Source organism: Octopus sinensis, linkage group LG1 (assembly GCF_006345805.1).
Source record: "Octopus sinensis linkage group LG1, ASM634580v1, whole genome shotgun sequence".
Lineage (NCBI taxonomy): Eukaryota > Metazoa > Mollusca > Cephalopoda > Octopoda > Octopodidae > Octopus > Octopus sinensis.
Window position 1 is genome coordinate 137,064,623 of NC_042997.1, and position 15,617 is coordinate 137,080,239.

Here is a 15,617-nt window from a genome sequence, read left to right on the forward strand (position 1 = left end):
TATTTCTTTATATAAAAAAATGTTCAATTGTATCTTGTACATCAGTGAACCCCTCCTCTACCACATATGTACTTTACTAGTTGCCGCCATACAAAATATATACCAAATAATTTTTACATCCCACTGCCAATTTGCTAACATGCTGTCTGCCTGTATGTCTGTATGCATTATAAAATCATTTATGATGTTTATTTCCATGCTTGCAACCATTTAATGGAGTGTACTGGGTGCTTTTTACATGGTACCAGCACCAGTGAGGTTGTCAAGTGCCTGCACAATAAGACCCCTCAACTGTGCAGGGTATAGACTGGAGGAATAAAAAACTATGATAGAGAGGAGTAGGTGCCTTGCTGAAGATATGACTACATGGCTTGCCCACCTGGAAAGTGAAAGCAAGTAAAAGAGAGAGACGTGAATATGAGACAATTTAGGACAGAAGAGCAGTGAGAACTCAAAACCATCTGGTTACAAATTGGACTCAATATCTACATACATACCTATTTAACCACAACCATGCCCATATGTTTTATATATTTCTGATATCGTATGAGATACAATATCTCTGATACCTTATGCTGTAAGATAATGTTTTGTAAATATATGTACTTATTGTATCAAGGGCCTCCTTTACTCATGACTGACTATGTGTTTATGTACCTTGGAAGTTCGACTTCTTAATTTTGAAGTTGATAATCATGTATTTGTTTGTTGACTGAACCTAGTTCATTTTGGAGAAGTTTCTTAATCTACATTTCAGTTGGGCTTGAAAGTTGTCTTTGTAGTCATTATATATATATTTTGGAAAAGTAGGGCTTTTTTTTCTTAAGTTGTTCCATTTTGTTATCAGCTTCACAATACTATTATTTGTTAATATCTAGTACCATGTAAAAAGTACCTGTGCTGGTGTCACATAAGAAGCACTCATGCCATGTATAAAGCACCTATGCCAGTACCACATAAAACATTGGTGCTGGTACTATGTAAAAAGCACCCAGTACATTCTGTAAAGTGGTTTGCATTAGGAAGGGCATCCAGCCATAGAAACCATGTCTAAGCAGACAGTTGGAGCCTGTCAAATTGTCTCACCCATGCCAGTATGGAAAATGGCTGTTAAATGATGATGATAATGATGAAGCCATAACCAAGTTTATTATCCACTTTCCATAGCTCTTATATCAAATGTGTTCAATACTGTTTAGCCTCTATTCAGCCCTGGTCAAAGCATTCAAGACCATCCTGTCTTGTGCATTTTTATTACATTTTCTAATGTACTTCTATTTTATAAGATTGTAGAGTATGATATGAGTAGGATTTGGCTGCTGTTTCTCAGATCAGACAAGGAGGTTCTCTTGCTTGATTGTGTTGAATGTATTTTGTTAAACCCAGCTCCATTTTGCTGTTAAATTTAACCTATTTATTCATCAGTCAAGTGCAGTTGAAAGTGTTATACAAATCCTCTGAAATCATTAATTCAGGTCATTGATTTCTTGTATCATATTGATATACATCTCAGAATTAGAAGCCACAGTTAAAGAAATTTCCTGCTATGATAGTTTCACAAATTGAGAGAGTATGAGTAAAAATTTGGGAGAGTTAGATTACTCTTTATCTCTGTCATTCTACTATGCCCCCTTTACACATTTGCTGTTATTGATTTCATTGAATCAGTCTTGTGTTAACTTTTTTTAGTAACCCAAGAGTGATAAATCAAGGTCAATCACGGTAGATTTTGAACTCATTTAAATGTCATAATGATGTCATTGTTTTATCTAATTTTTAATTAGTGTTTTATGTATAACCTTTTACTTGTTCCTGTTATTGGCCTGTAGCCATGCTGAGGCACTGCTCTGAAGGATTTAGTCAAACAAATTGACCTCAGAATTTATTTTAAGACTGGTACTTATTCTTGCTAAACAACTGAACGAATGGTACATAAACAAACCAATACAGATTGTCAAGTGGTGGTAGTGGATAAACACAAAGACAGACACATACATATGTAGGCTTCCATACAGTTTCCATCTCATGAAGTTACTCACAAGGCATTAGTGAGCCTGGGGCTATAGTAGAAGACACTTGCCCAAGGTGCTGTGTAGTGGGATTGAATCAGAACTAAAATTAACTTCTATCTACACTCCTAAATGGATTAATAGAAAAATAGTTGACTACAATTTGTTAAAATAAACATATTAATATTGGTGCATGTGTGTACACAACTTTTTAGAATTGTCACACTGAGTGGATACTCAGCTTTTTTCACAGGAAGTGTTTTTAGTTGTAATATAAATAGCACACAAGTGGGTAAAATAAGATAAGGATACAATGGAATCATTGAAATTTTAAATATTTTTAGACTGCTGGAAAAACCATGCTTGTTAATAGTTCTTATATATGGATAATTTATTCAAAAATGCCTAATGCTATACTCCAAAATTAGTAATGTATTTCAGTAAACACAAATTGTGTATTTATTGAAAAATTTTGCTTTGTTAGAAGAAATTTGCAGAAACTTGTTTGATGTGAGGTAAAGATATTTATTATGAAATTATTTTACTTCATTTTAAAATAATTGGCACAAGTAGCTATTTCGTTCATACTTCTGTCAGATTAATCAGATACAATTTTATAAATTATGTAAATTAGCTATGTATGGCTGACTCAGAAAATGAGATACCAACTTTTGGTGTTATGCATCAAGTTGAATCTGTGTTTATTGAAATATTATTGGGTAGCCCTATTCAGCATTAATCAAATAAAACATGGCATAAGAATAGCAAAAAGATCATACATAAACTAAGTGTATTCAATAAAATTGTAATTTTTTTATATATCTTTAGAAATTAAAATTTTTCAATATTTACATTTCAATCAGTTTGAACTCCAATCTTTACAAATTATCTTAACCCTGTACATAATATCAGATAGGATTTGAACTACAAACTTTTATTTATGAGAGACCCCTCCTCCAAAAAAACAGCATAATCTATTAGATTATTGAGGCATGTGTCAGTGCTTGGAAGATTAGAATCTGATTTTATAAGTTAATACTCTAAGCCCTTACTGAACAATTCAGGACATCATTTTGTTTGAATTTTTAATGTTTCGTAGAATCAATCTAAAAGCTACAATAAAAGTTTAAAAAGTTACCAAATCAACATTTAAGAGTAAACATGACAAAAGTAAAATGACCTCATTGCTATATTGAGAGTTTAGCCACTGGACTCATAAAATTGATCATTTACTCCATACAGTTGCAAAATCAAGAGTTGGTATTGAATATAAAATAAAGACATTTAAGTTCATGGTGAGTTCTTGACTGCAAGTAACCAGTCTAGTGTTTTAGCATGTTGATTAACATAAATTTAAACTACTATTTTGTGCTTTAAAAGTTTTCATCTTGAAAAGCATATTTGACTGTTACAGGCATTGGATTTTTGGTATTCTCATCAGAACTTACTGGTGAACCCCATGCCCATTCAAAACTGATAGTTATATCTACTTCTGTTTCTTGCTGTTTGTGATGTAATGTTACATACAATTCTTCTCATGAGATTTGTCCAAACAGACTCTACATTAATTGCATCAAACTCACAAATTTTCATGTTTTTTTTTTTTTATGAGAGCTGTTGGACAATATAAACACAGCTTTAAGGAACCAAAAATAATTTTCTTCTTTTAAAGTTAAATGAAATGTTTATGTTTAAAGATATTTGAAGCATGCAATAATGATGAATTAGAAATATCAATTTGTTTAAATAAAAGATTTGCCATAATTTATTTATCTAATTTTGATTTATTTTTTATTTATCTAATTTTGATTTATTTATTTTTTAGCTGGCCTTGTCTGCATCAATGGCTTGAAACTTGTTCTCATAGAAAAGTTTGCCCTGTTTGCAAAGCTGGTATCAGTAAAGATAAAGTGATTCCAATTTATGGTAAAGGAAGTAATGATAAAAAAGACCCACGGTATGTAATTAATGATTATACTTTGAATTAAGTGTAGTTGTCACTGAATTGATAGTTTAGTGATGAGCTCCATTAACATAAATCAGGAAATAACAAACAGAAGTGCTTGTTTGTATACCTTGAAATGAGCTGTGTGCTTTCATTTTACTTTAGGTCATAGAATATCAACGTACATCATTTTCAGTGATATTGCTTTATTTTGTACACAGTGGTATATTCTAAATTATGTATTAACATTATGATCATGTTTTTGAAAAATGCAACTTTCATTAAAATACAATTATGCAATTCAGTGCCACAGCTAATCAAATATTATAGATTGTTTATTAATATATCTTAGAAACTTGCATATAAGAGTTTCTGCATAGCATTTCTATTGTAATTTTTTCACATCTTTTTCTTTTTGTTTTGATTATTTTTCTTCTTAGTATTTTATCTTCCTGTGATCATCAGTAGATATCCCTTCCGAATCTCCTGAGCAATCTTTTCATCTTGTTTGTTTTAAAAATTACTGAGATGAATCTTTTGCCCTACTGGTTTCTAGGGAATTGGTGCCTTCTGTACATATTTAGGTAGCATGAGTGTTGTGTGAAAAGCATTATTCTCTTCATGTCCTGAGGTCAAAGGGTGCTTCATCCTTCCTACAAGGGCTCTGACCAGAGTATATCATCAGATTTTTGAACAGAAAGTTTCCTTTCCTCAAGACATGTAGGTTTAATTTGCCTTATGGCGGTGCTTTCAATACAAGAAATATTTTAAGTGGTGGGACACAGTCTGCATTTAGCAGTCTTTTGCTGGCATCATGCTCATAAACAGGCAGTACATGCTTTCTTTGTATCTTCTGAATGTCTCCTATACAAGGACTTTTCAAAATATTTTCTCCTAATTTTATATCAAAATAGTATTAGTCACTAACTGTTGTGTACTATATATAAATTCTGCTTTAAACATTTGTATACCCAATATTTCCATCATGTAATAGTTTTAATTTTCTTATTAGCTATATTAGAATTTTCAACATTTTTCTTTAAATGTTTCAATTTGTATATTCTTTTATGTACTCTTTGTGGCAAAACAACAAAGTAATGTTTCAGCACTTTATTTGATGTTAGATTAATTTATAATTCATACATTATGAACACACTGTCACAGTCATTGTCTACAATTTAAACATAAGGTGCTTTAATGATAAAGAATTGCCTTAAGCACTTGTAAGAACAACCATGTGAAAGGAGAGGTGACGAATGACTGACTCCTTTAATACACTGCATGGTCACTTACAATAAAAGCAAAAAGGGGTAAATGAGTACAAGTGCCAGAAGGAAAAGGAAGAGACACAACCGATAGAAGGTTTAAGAGATTTTATTTCTATGTTAACGTGTGTGTGTGCGTACGTGTCATAAGTACATATATAATAATAACAATAGACAGGCCGTCATGCATACATAATGTGTATGTGTGTACAAACAAGGGAGTATGTGTGTGAGATAAAATACAGAGCATAGAAAGAGTCTATAACAGGACATTAGAAGAATGTCCTCGCACAATGACGATAAATACCCATTTGTAGTAAGGTACACAATAGTTGAAGAGCTGTAACAAGAAGTTGTGGCATAGAAGCAGAACTGGTTGAAACACGTGTCCTGTAAAAAGTTGTGGCTACTATGCCGCTGCCAGTTACTTAATACAGGAAGATCTCGCAGGTTGTATTCGCTGTTAACCATGGTGAAGTAATTCACTAACAGTGTGGAGTTGAACCTGAGCGAATGTTGTTGACATTAAGATGGAGGTGACAGAGATGGAGGTCCTGATGGTGTTGTCTGTTGCTGGAACTGGCTGTGTGCTCTGTGGTCAGTGGTTAGACCTTAGAAGGTCTAGAACCAAAGACCTCGACTCGGTGTTGAACTAGCTTTTTATAGGGACTAGTAGGCTCCAACGGAGATTTAGAAGACTGTGTTACGGGACCTTATCAGAAGGCTGTGATTGGTTGGGTTGCACATTGGCATGTAATAGAGCATGAGACAAATTGTACCAATACCAACCAATGAGAGTAGTGGACACAACAGGGACCAAACGGCCGAAGGCTAGCTGTTATCTGCTACGTCCGTAATAATGTTATATATGTCAGAGAGAGAATTTCACTAAGCGTCCACCACACACTTTTATCCAGCCGTGTGTAAGAAATTGTAGTTGAAGCAACATGCATTTCTTTTTTTACAAAAGTAAAATAAATTACAAAAGTAATTTATGGTGACTTCTGTTTATCAAGATCTTGATGTTTGTGTTGATCCAAATACCTGGATATATAAATTTGCTAATACATAGTCTCAAGTCCTTGGGCAACAGAAGAGCTCTATGTCTATTTAATATGAAATGAAGCAAATGGAGTCATGTGTGAAGTTTTTCACATTTAATTGCATAGCATATCAACACATTCTCAATGATTTTACTTTTCTTTTGTGCATAGTGATATATCTTAAATTATGTATTATCATTATGTTCTGTAGGTGGAAAGATATATATCTATATTTGGGTCTCTTACCTGATATGTCTCTGTCATGCCTCCTTTAGCTGCTCAACTCCTGTTTCTTTGATAACTTCTTATCTCTATGCTTTCTATCTGAATTATTCATTTCTATCTTATATATTCATTCTGTCTATTCTCCATCTCTAATTCACTGCATTAAGCCACTATGCTGACATTGGAGCTGTCTGACCCCCTTGTCTCTGTATTGCTTACTCTCTTACCAATTTGTACTATGCCATCTATGTAATGCAGACTAGTGTTGGGTCAATGCATATTCTACCACCTTCCTATTCATTCTACCTCTCTCCCCATTCAAGATACTTATGTTTGATATGTGTGTGTGTATTGTGAGTGTGTATATATATATATATATATATGTACATGTATATATATATGTGTGTGTGTGAATGTATGTTTATATGTATGTATATATATGTGTGTGTATGTATATATATATATATGTGTGTGTATGTATATATATATATGTGTGTGTATGTATATATATGTGTGTGTATGTATATATATATGTGTGTGTATGTATATATATGTGTGTGTGTGTATGTATATATATGTGTGTGTGTATGTATATATATATATGTGTGTGTGTATGTATATTTATATGTATGTATGTATATATTTATGTGTATATATATGTATGTATATGTATATATACATACATATATGTATATTTTCACATCTGTTTCTATGATGGTTTTACTCTACCTAATCTTTTTCAATACTCTATAATTACCTTTATATTAGTCTAAATTGTTGTACTCCTATATAGCCATACTTAAACAATATAGGTATCTTCAGAAATTTTAAAATTTAAATGCCAAAATTTTAACTGCCTAAATTAAGATCTAACTAATTTATAATATATTTGTTCTCTCATCTAAATGGTAAATATCCATGGAACCCTTATTTTAACCTTATACAAAAAAAGACGCATTATTCTAAATAGTTTCAGTAATAAAATTTTTTATCCCTTTTTCTTAAAATGTTTCATCCCTCTAATTTTCATATTTATATTGATTTTAAATAACCCCTCCAAATAAGAACTCTTTAGAAACTATATTACTTATATCGACACTAAATTTTTTAATTAAATAAATTATTTAAATTTGAATTAAATCAGTATATAGTGGACGTGTTTTTTAACCTCATTTACCCTTATTAAATATTAGTTAAATCCATTTGATCAATCTCCACAGAAACCTTATAATAAGTAAAGTTTTTAGATAAGTTAAAAAGTATATAAACATTAATCTATTTATATTTGCATTTTTCTGTTACCTTCCTCCATTGTAGTTAAATGTTTGTATACACACACAAACACATTAATATATCAATATATTGCAGGAATAAAATGCCACCACGTCCACCTGGCCAAAGAACAGAACCAGAAAACCCAGGTGTATGTATTTAATATATTTTGTTTTTTCAGTTATTTTTGTTTATTTTTCACTAGATTGTTATTTTTATTACTATATTTTTTTGATGCTTCAAAGTAATAGTTAATTTGGTTTTTCACTTCTCTTCCTTTCTTTTTGGATTAAAGGCATTCTCAAACTTTGGATTTGGAGAAGGCAATTTTCATATGACTTTTGGAATTGGTGCTTTTCCTTTGGGATTTTTTGCATCAACATTTAATTGGAGTGATGTCAGACCTGGCCCACGTAAATATCAACTATTTACTTATCACATATTTTTACTTTTAAGTTTTAGCATTGAAAGTATATGCAATTCATTGAATAATTTCAATATATTTTTAGCTCTTGATAGTTTTTAATTCCTTAATATCTGTTATTTTTTTTATCATTAAACTATAGACAAGATAATTTTATTACAATTTTAGAAATGTTAGTTTACTGACTCATATTTTTAAAATCATAACATAGAGATTACTTTGTTTATTACTATGTCAGGAATTGATTAGCAGTTTAACTCTGGATTTTGTTTTATGACCTATTAGTGGAGGAGTGGTAACACCTTTTGTCAGGCTGGAAGAATGGATGGGGTGTGGCCTGTAACTTATGACTAGAGAACTGCTTGCAACAAAGTTAAACTCTTTTAAAGGTTCCAAAGTCTGGATGGTATGAAACTGGGTAATTAATCAAGTCTACAAGACATAGTGTATATGCATTTATATATCAGTGTGTGTGTGTATAGCTGAGTGGATATATTTGTGTGTGTGTGCATGCGCACGCACACACACACACACACACACACTCACATAAATATAGATTATGGCATTGAAATTTCATGTCATTTATCCAGGTGTTGATTCTGTGTATAGATAATTATTGTTTGCATCCATTTCTAACTCCACTTTGTCTATATCGTACAGTTTTATGAGGAACAAAAGAATACTCAAAATGGTGCCTTACAGTACTCCACTTATTACCACAAACTTTTCTTGTGCCATCTCACTTGTCATTGATATTGCACCCACCCACAACTGGGGGGCATACCAATCTGTCTCCTGTCCTTTCTCATTTGTTTTCAGGAATTCCATTTGCACATATTTTACCTGCAATCAAGTCAATGTTATTTTACCTGCTATGATTGACTTGCACATATTTAAAGGATTGTTAACACCAGTCTAATCAACCTTTGTATACAAGTGTGTCTGTGTTTGTATTTATATGTATAAATATAGTTGTCAGGGTCACCTCTTTTGCCTGGTAGGAGGTGGCCCTGACACAAGTGGGATTTGAAAGTTGGCCTTGAGAAGTAGCTGAGCTTCCCAGAAACTGTTGCTTCCAGGTCACTGAGGTCAGATATGATGTTGATCTCTCCCTGCATTCAGGAGGTCAGCAAGAGGAAGAGAGTAAAGTATACTGAGCTGATGGAAGTATGTTAAAACAGTAGGTAATGAATAAGGTGTAATCCCATTGAGATAGAATGCAGAGGAGCTGCAGGCCAGTCTCTCAGCAGGATATTCAACATGCTAGGCATCTCAGGTGCCAGCAAGAATAGTCTACTTTTTGGATAATTCCCTATTTTTCCAGCCTGTCTAATTTTGCCTCTACTTGCTTTATTGCAGCAAAAGGTACCTTTCTATTAGGTTTGAATACAGGTACAACATTTTCCTTTATTTGAAAACAGGCCTCAGTCTTAGAACAGAGACCTAATTTATCTGACAGCACTTCAGGAAACAAGTTTTTAAACTTTTTCTTCAATTCAGCTGCTGATTTATTTTCACTGGTAGGACAGCTTTTTATTTTTTTACAGAACAGACTTATGGGGAGGTCCCATAAGTCAAACAACTCCATCCAGTCCATACTGAGCAGATTGGTTGTGCTTTTTCCTATGAAAATTTTTGCTCTACAGGTTTTTCCCTGAAATGTGATATCCCTCCACATTTTGCCTATGAACTGTAGTTTTTCACCTGTCATGCCTCATACAATTCTTAATGTAGGTTTCCCAATTCTTATCCATGTGTTGGTATTAATCATTGAGATGTCACTACAAGTATCTAGTTGTAATTTAATGTTTATTTTGTTTACTTTTACATATACAAATTTCCTCTTTTTGGTGTCACTTCTACTTTCCTTCAAGAAAACTTTAGAATTTTTTATGCTTGACCTTCCTAACTTTGCTGTGCAATGTGAGCTCTTGGGTCCTACTTTCTGGCAACTGTAACATTTTTGCATTTTGAAAGGATAATCCTTCCTGAAATGTAGGGCTCCACATCTTTTGGTTTTAACATTTTTGTTTATACCTTCCTGGTTGGCATGCTTGTACTTGTGAGAACTCCTCTTTAATTTTCTTCATGTCAGGATGTAAATTTACCATTCTTTGACACTTCTCAGCAACTATCTGCAGGATTAAACTCTGGTCTGCTTGTTCAAGTTTTGTGAGAATTCTTGCAGGTATCTCAACATCTTTATTTGCTGTAAGCCCTCATACAAAAATGAGGCACTGAGACATATCAGGAGTTTCTTCAGTTTAAATCTTTCGTACGTTCTGTTTACGGTCCCGGCATATGTGACAAAGTCTTCATCATCTTTTTTAACTAGATTCCAACACTTCCATTGAGTGTTAAATAGGGTACTCTTATCATATTTTTGTTAGTAGTTCAACTGTTTCTTGGAAACAAATTTCACTAGTTTTTTGGGGTAGTATGAAATTACAATATTTTTCATGTTCAACTGGTGCTAATTTACGTAATAATAGTTTTACTTTCTCGTTGTCCATCCACAACTTATTATCTTCCCTGAAGATTCCTTTGTAGCTTCTAAAGTACACTGCAAGCGTTATACCCTCCTCTGGGTCATAACTGAATTTTGTTATACACCATCTGGTGAAAACCAACTTATAGTGTTTCCATACTTCCTTATTAATTCCGGCAGCTGTTGTTCGGCAAAAGAGACTGATAGAATAAGTACTGGGCTTACAAAGAATAAGTCCCGGGGTCGAGTTGCTCGATTAAAGGCGGTGCACCAGCATGGCCGCAGTCAAAATGACTGAAACAAGTAAAAAAAAAAAAAAAAAAAAAAAAGAGAGGTCTTCAATAATTAACAATTTTGTATGATAAAAATTTAACTGACCTGCATGAGCTTCGAATTTCGTCAATAATTATTACTTGTTGCCAATTATTGTAGTATCGCCACTATTTATGGCGATACCTGTTTACACTATAACTGTGTAGTAACAATAAAATATATAACCAAGTAGGATAACAACTATGTAACAATCCAGCAAACTCTCCACGAACTATACATGAACCAACAAATGATATTCCAAGAAACTACCAAAACGACACCTTATGAATTCCTGCAATTAATCGATCAATGGAAATCGATCAATGGAAATTGCAGATGTGTTACCAGTGCCGGTGGCATGTAAGAGAACTTTCCGTTTCGCGACCGTTGCCAGCACCGCCCCGTTTCGTGTCCGTTGCCAGCCTCGCCTGGCCCTCGTGCCGGTGGCACATAAAAAGCACCATCCGTTCGTGGCCGTTTGCCAGCTCTGTCTGGCACCAGTGCGGGTGGCACGTAAAAAGCACCCACAACACTCACGGAGTGTACTTAAAATATGACTTCAGAAAGACTCTCGTTCTATTTACGTATCACTTTCAAGATCTCAAAGGTGATGGCAATAATTAACAATTACCTTGTTCACAGTCTTTCACCTCAGTGACCACTAACATTGCTTACATAGTGAGATCAGCTTGAGGAGTACCATTGATGAGTCTCAAGTTGAAACGCACCAAATCTACTTTGCTCTGTTGTGCTTAACACCAGCAAACCCTTCAACTGTTTGGTATTAGAATATGAATTGCTCCCATAAGGTATCTATATATCAATTGTATCTTGGATCAGAAGCTTTCAGTCAGGACACAATGTATGGTTAGAGGGCTTTCCTGACCTTACACTCTATTGATTTTGTTGTACTCTGAAGTGCAGTTATATCTTCTGTACATTAATGAAACTCATACTGCAGCCTCTAGCAATACTCTTCTTTACAGAAGATATTGCACTTCACTCCTCCTGCATTTTCTTCATAACTTAATCTTCTCATGCTACCCTGCACAATGGCTATAAACAATAACTTTGGGGGTCATGACAACCTAGCCTCATTCAGCAATACCAAGACAGAATCGAAGTTATTGTAAATTTTAAGTGTTACACCTTCTGATTGCTTGCTGAACTGACATGTTTGATATCACCAAAACTACATTCACAAATATGAAATTAACTTCTAACTCACAAATGTACTGTTTCTTTTACTATTACCACAGTAGCCTCTAAATTCGCTTACTACGTACTGTCTTCACAAGGCCTACTAGTTCTATCTCTCATCTTGTCACCATTACTGTCTCAACCTACCAGATACTCCCCTACAAAACATTTTGCCTATTTTTTCTTTCTTAGAACTGTAACTCCCTCTCTGCCCACAATTTTCATAAACACCCACCTACAGATATTAAAGCTGAGCACCAGCTATAAAACTCTCTTCTAGAAAGGCCTACAAAGGGTTATGGGTACTGCCCTCTTTCTTTGACTATCTTACAAAAAAGTTACAATTATGTATGTATAAAGACCTAATTTAGTAAAACTTAATTTTCTCACTGATATGTTATAATGCAGTTTTTTTGTTTTTTTTTAATTGCAGCTCCAACAGGGTCTCCTCACCATGAAGAAGAACAGATCTTATCGAAGGTTTTTCTTGGCTTGGCTATTGTTTTCATTTTTTGGTTACTTATAGCCTGACCAAAACCTTCTGCAATTCTTGTCATGAAAAATAACTTAACCCATCTAAGTTCTTATATTTTACAATGGATTTCAATACAGATGTTTAAAAGCCATCTGTGCGATGGTACATGAGGAAATTAGAACTCACATGAAATGTCTCAGAAAATATTTCAATGAGAAAAGTTTCTTTTCTCGTATTTTTTATTACAATGGTATTAAATTTCTTCCTTCCCTTTAGGAATATTTTAAAGAAAAAAAATACTTATAAAGCAGAATTGAAATTTCCTTTGAAATTATATTTTTATCTGTGATATTGGAGTTTATATTTAAATTTTGTTTGTTTGGTTTAATTTTGAATCGTTGTACTATTTAGAAATAGCTAGAGATATGTGATAAACTGGGCAAAGGATAAAAAAAAAAAAAAGCATTCATAACAGTTCATGCTATTGAAATGATTTTATTCCTGAAGAAAATATTTGTATCATTTGTTACTAAGTTATTTGCTTCTCTTCAAAGTTTTTGTTTTCTTTATTTTTGATTTTTTCTCCCCACCCCCTACTGTTACTTTCTGATTGCTTTGCAAAATATTTCATATTATTCTTAGATTACTTTTAATGTTTCCATTTTAAAAACTAACAATGATTCCTTCATAATATCACTTCTTTAGGTATTTATATTTATGAATGCAAGAATATTAGCACGGTATATTTCTACCAAACATTAAAAGTTTGTACGAAAAAATTTACATTAAATTTGATTGTCTCAGTGTATGTGTGCATGGGCAAGTGTGATTATGTATGTTGGTCATCAAAAGTTAAATACCTTATAGCATCATGTCAGAAAGAATTGATGTGATTATCAGCTGTTTAAAATTACAATGATTTGAAGTTAATATTCAATATTGATTTTAAAATTTGGTCAGTTCTTTATATGCCTTTCTTAATAGTATTTAGATGATTCTCACTAATTTTGATGAGAAAAAAAAAACAAAATTCAAAGTACTTTGTACATTCTTATTTAAAGACTAATTCTGTGAATCTATTTTTTAAACACTTGTAGGAATAAATTTCTAATTTTTTCTGTATTAAACTTTTGTTTTGTTGATATTAAAGCAATTTAAGTTAATCAGAGGTTCTGTACCTAATTTATGCAACATTAACATCAGTATAATAGCTTATTTATTTAATCAAAATATTTCATTATTAGTATAATAGCTTATTTGTTTAATCAAAATATTTCATTATCCACCCAGTTAAAAAGGTAAGTTTATAAAGATTCATTTTGTGGCAAAACTATTTCACCTCCACCCCCACCGTCTTTTTTGCATCTATGACTGAAATAGACATATTGTTGGACCATGTCATTTTAAAATAGGCTTTTTTATCTTTTATATATGAAATTACAAATTAAAAGCAGTTTTAATAATGTAAAAATTAAGTCGCACATACGAAGTGTGTTCTGTTTAACCGCCCATTTGTTGCGAGACAGCATCCAGGGAAAGCTCCAAACAGTGCTGTGTGTTGGTGTTTGTTAACATTCAGTATTATGTAGGGAACTTTCCCTACACACTATCCCGCAGCAAATGGGCGTTTCAACAAAACACATGTACCAAGAACAAAGATGGTGCCCATCATCTCTGCAGACCATTCATGACTGTTGAGAATGATGTGCTTTCTTTGGTTTGAACATCTAAGGAGAAAATGTGGACAGGAGACATGCAGCTAACTAGTTCAGGAGAGCAAAAGCATTATAGTAGCAGTTGTAGTGCTGTGAATTAGTAAATTGAGTCATCCAGTAACTATCTAGAGCTGAAATATTTCCTGACCCCTAAGGAAGAGTTTTATTGTGAATACAGTTTTTGTATGGTTAAACTTATGAGATCAGAAAGCGTAGTATTTGTAGTAACTTTGGTTTTTTTTTGCTATTTATGACAAGATAATGTGAAGTTTGGTGTCTGGCAGTACTATTAGTGCTGGAGAAAAAACTATTTTTATGTCCTCATTGAATTGTTTCGAAGTCTTTCTCTTTTTGAAGGTCATGCAGATCTGGCATGAATGATGCATGTGCACATGATTCAGATCTGAAGGTGGTATCAACTGCATAGGAGTGTGTTAGAGATGATAGCAAGTATGAATCAGAAATCCTCCTAGACATGTTATAATAATGCAGGTTCATGGGGAACTAGTAACAAAAAGATGTATTTCCATTAGTAGGTGACTTTCGCTTGGAGGTTTTCATGCTGGGCATAATCAAAGGCTTCACTAATGCCGCATTATTTTCCTTTCTCGTATCACTCACTCAGTTTATTTTTTTTAGTGTCAACCAAATTTTCTATTTCTTTCATCTTAAGTCTCTCAATCAGTTGTTAATTTTGGTATATTATTTATGTATTGATTGATACATAGCCAAAGACTTGTATATTGCATTATCTAAATTTCAGCTCAGATTAAATTTAACGAAAAGAGGATATTTCTAGACTGCTGTTGGCAGTCACAACAACAACTTTTTATAGCCTAGTAAATAAAAGAACCAGGTTGACTATATAAAAATATTTTTAATATACATACAGCTGTAGCTATGTATCCATCAACAAACTCAAGTCTTTAAATGTGGGGGACCATATTTCAAATCCTAATTCTTTCTTGTCATACCATCTTTATAGGAAGGTCCAGTCTAAAAGCATCATACATTTCTGAAAATCAGTTACCTGTGTGGCAGAGTTCTGCTCAAGCAGATGATTAGGATTATTGAATTTTGATTCCATTCTCCAGAGAGGACATGGTTTTGCCTCACTTGCTCATAACAAATATTGTTTACACCATCTGATGGGTTATATTTTCTCAATTTCATTTGAAGTATGCAATCTCTAAATCACAAGAAGACCAAGTTTCTTTAATGGATTAAAGATACATTTTAAATTA

General features: G+C 33.0%; 1 protein-coding gene across 1 annotated transcript in view; it reads left to right on the forward strand.

The window, feature by feature from the left end:
- The window catches only part of LOC115210781 (E3 ubiquitin-protein ligase RNF185), a 49,359-nt gene extending 33,742 nt beyond the window's left edge, over positions 1 to 15,617 (forward strand). Inside the window, exons 2-5 of the mRNA XM_029779508.2 lie at positions 3,835 to 3,966; positions 7,856 to 7,910; positions 8,055 to 8,172; positions 12,617 to 15,617. Of these exons, the coding sequence (XP_029635368.1) occupies positions 3,835 to 3,966; positions 7,856 to 7,910; positions 8,055 to 8,172; positions 12,617 to 12,714 (403 nt within the window). The 3' untranslated portion in view covers positions 12,715 to 15,617. The remainder of the gene's footprint in view (positions 1 to 3,834; positions 3,967 to 7,855; positions 7,911 to 8,054; positions 8,173 to 12,616) is intronic.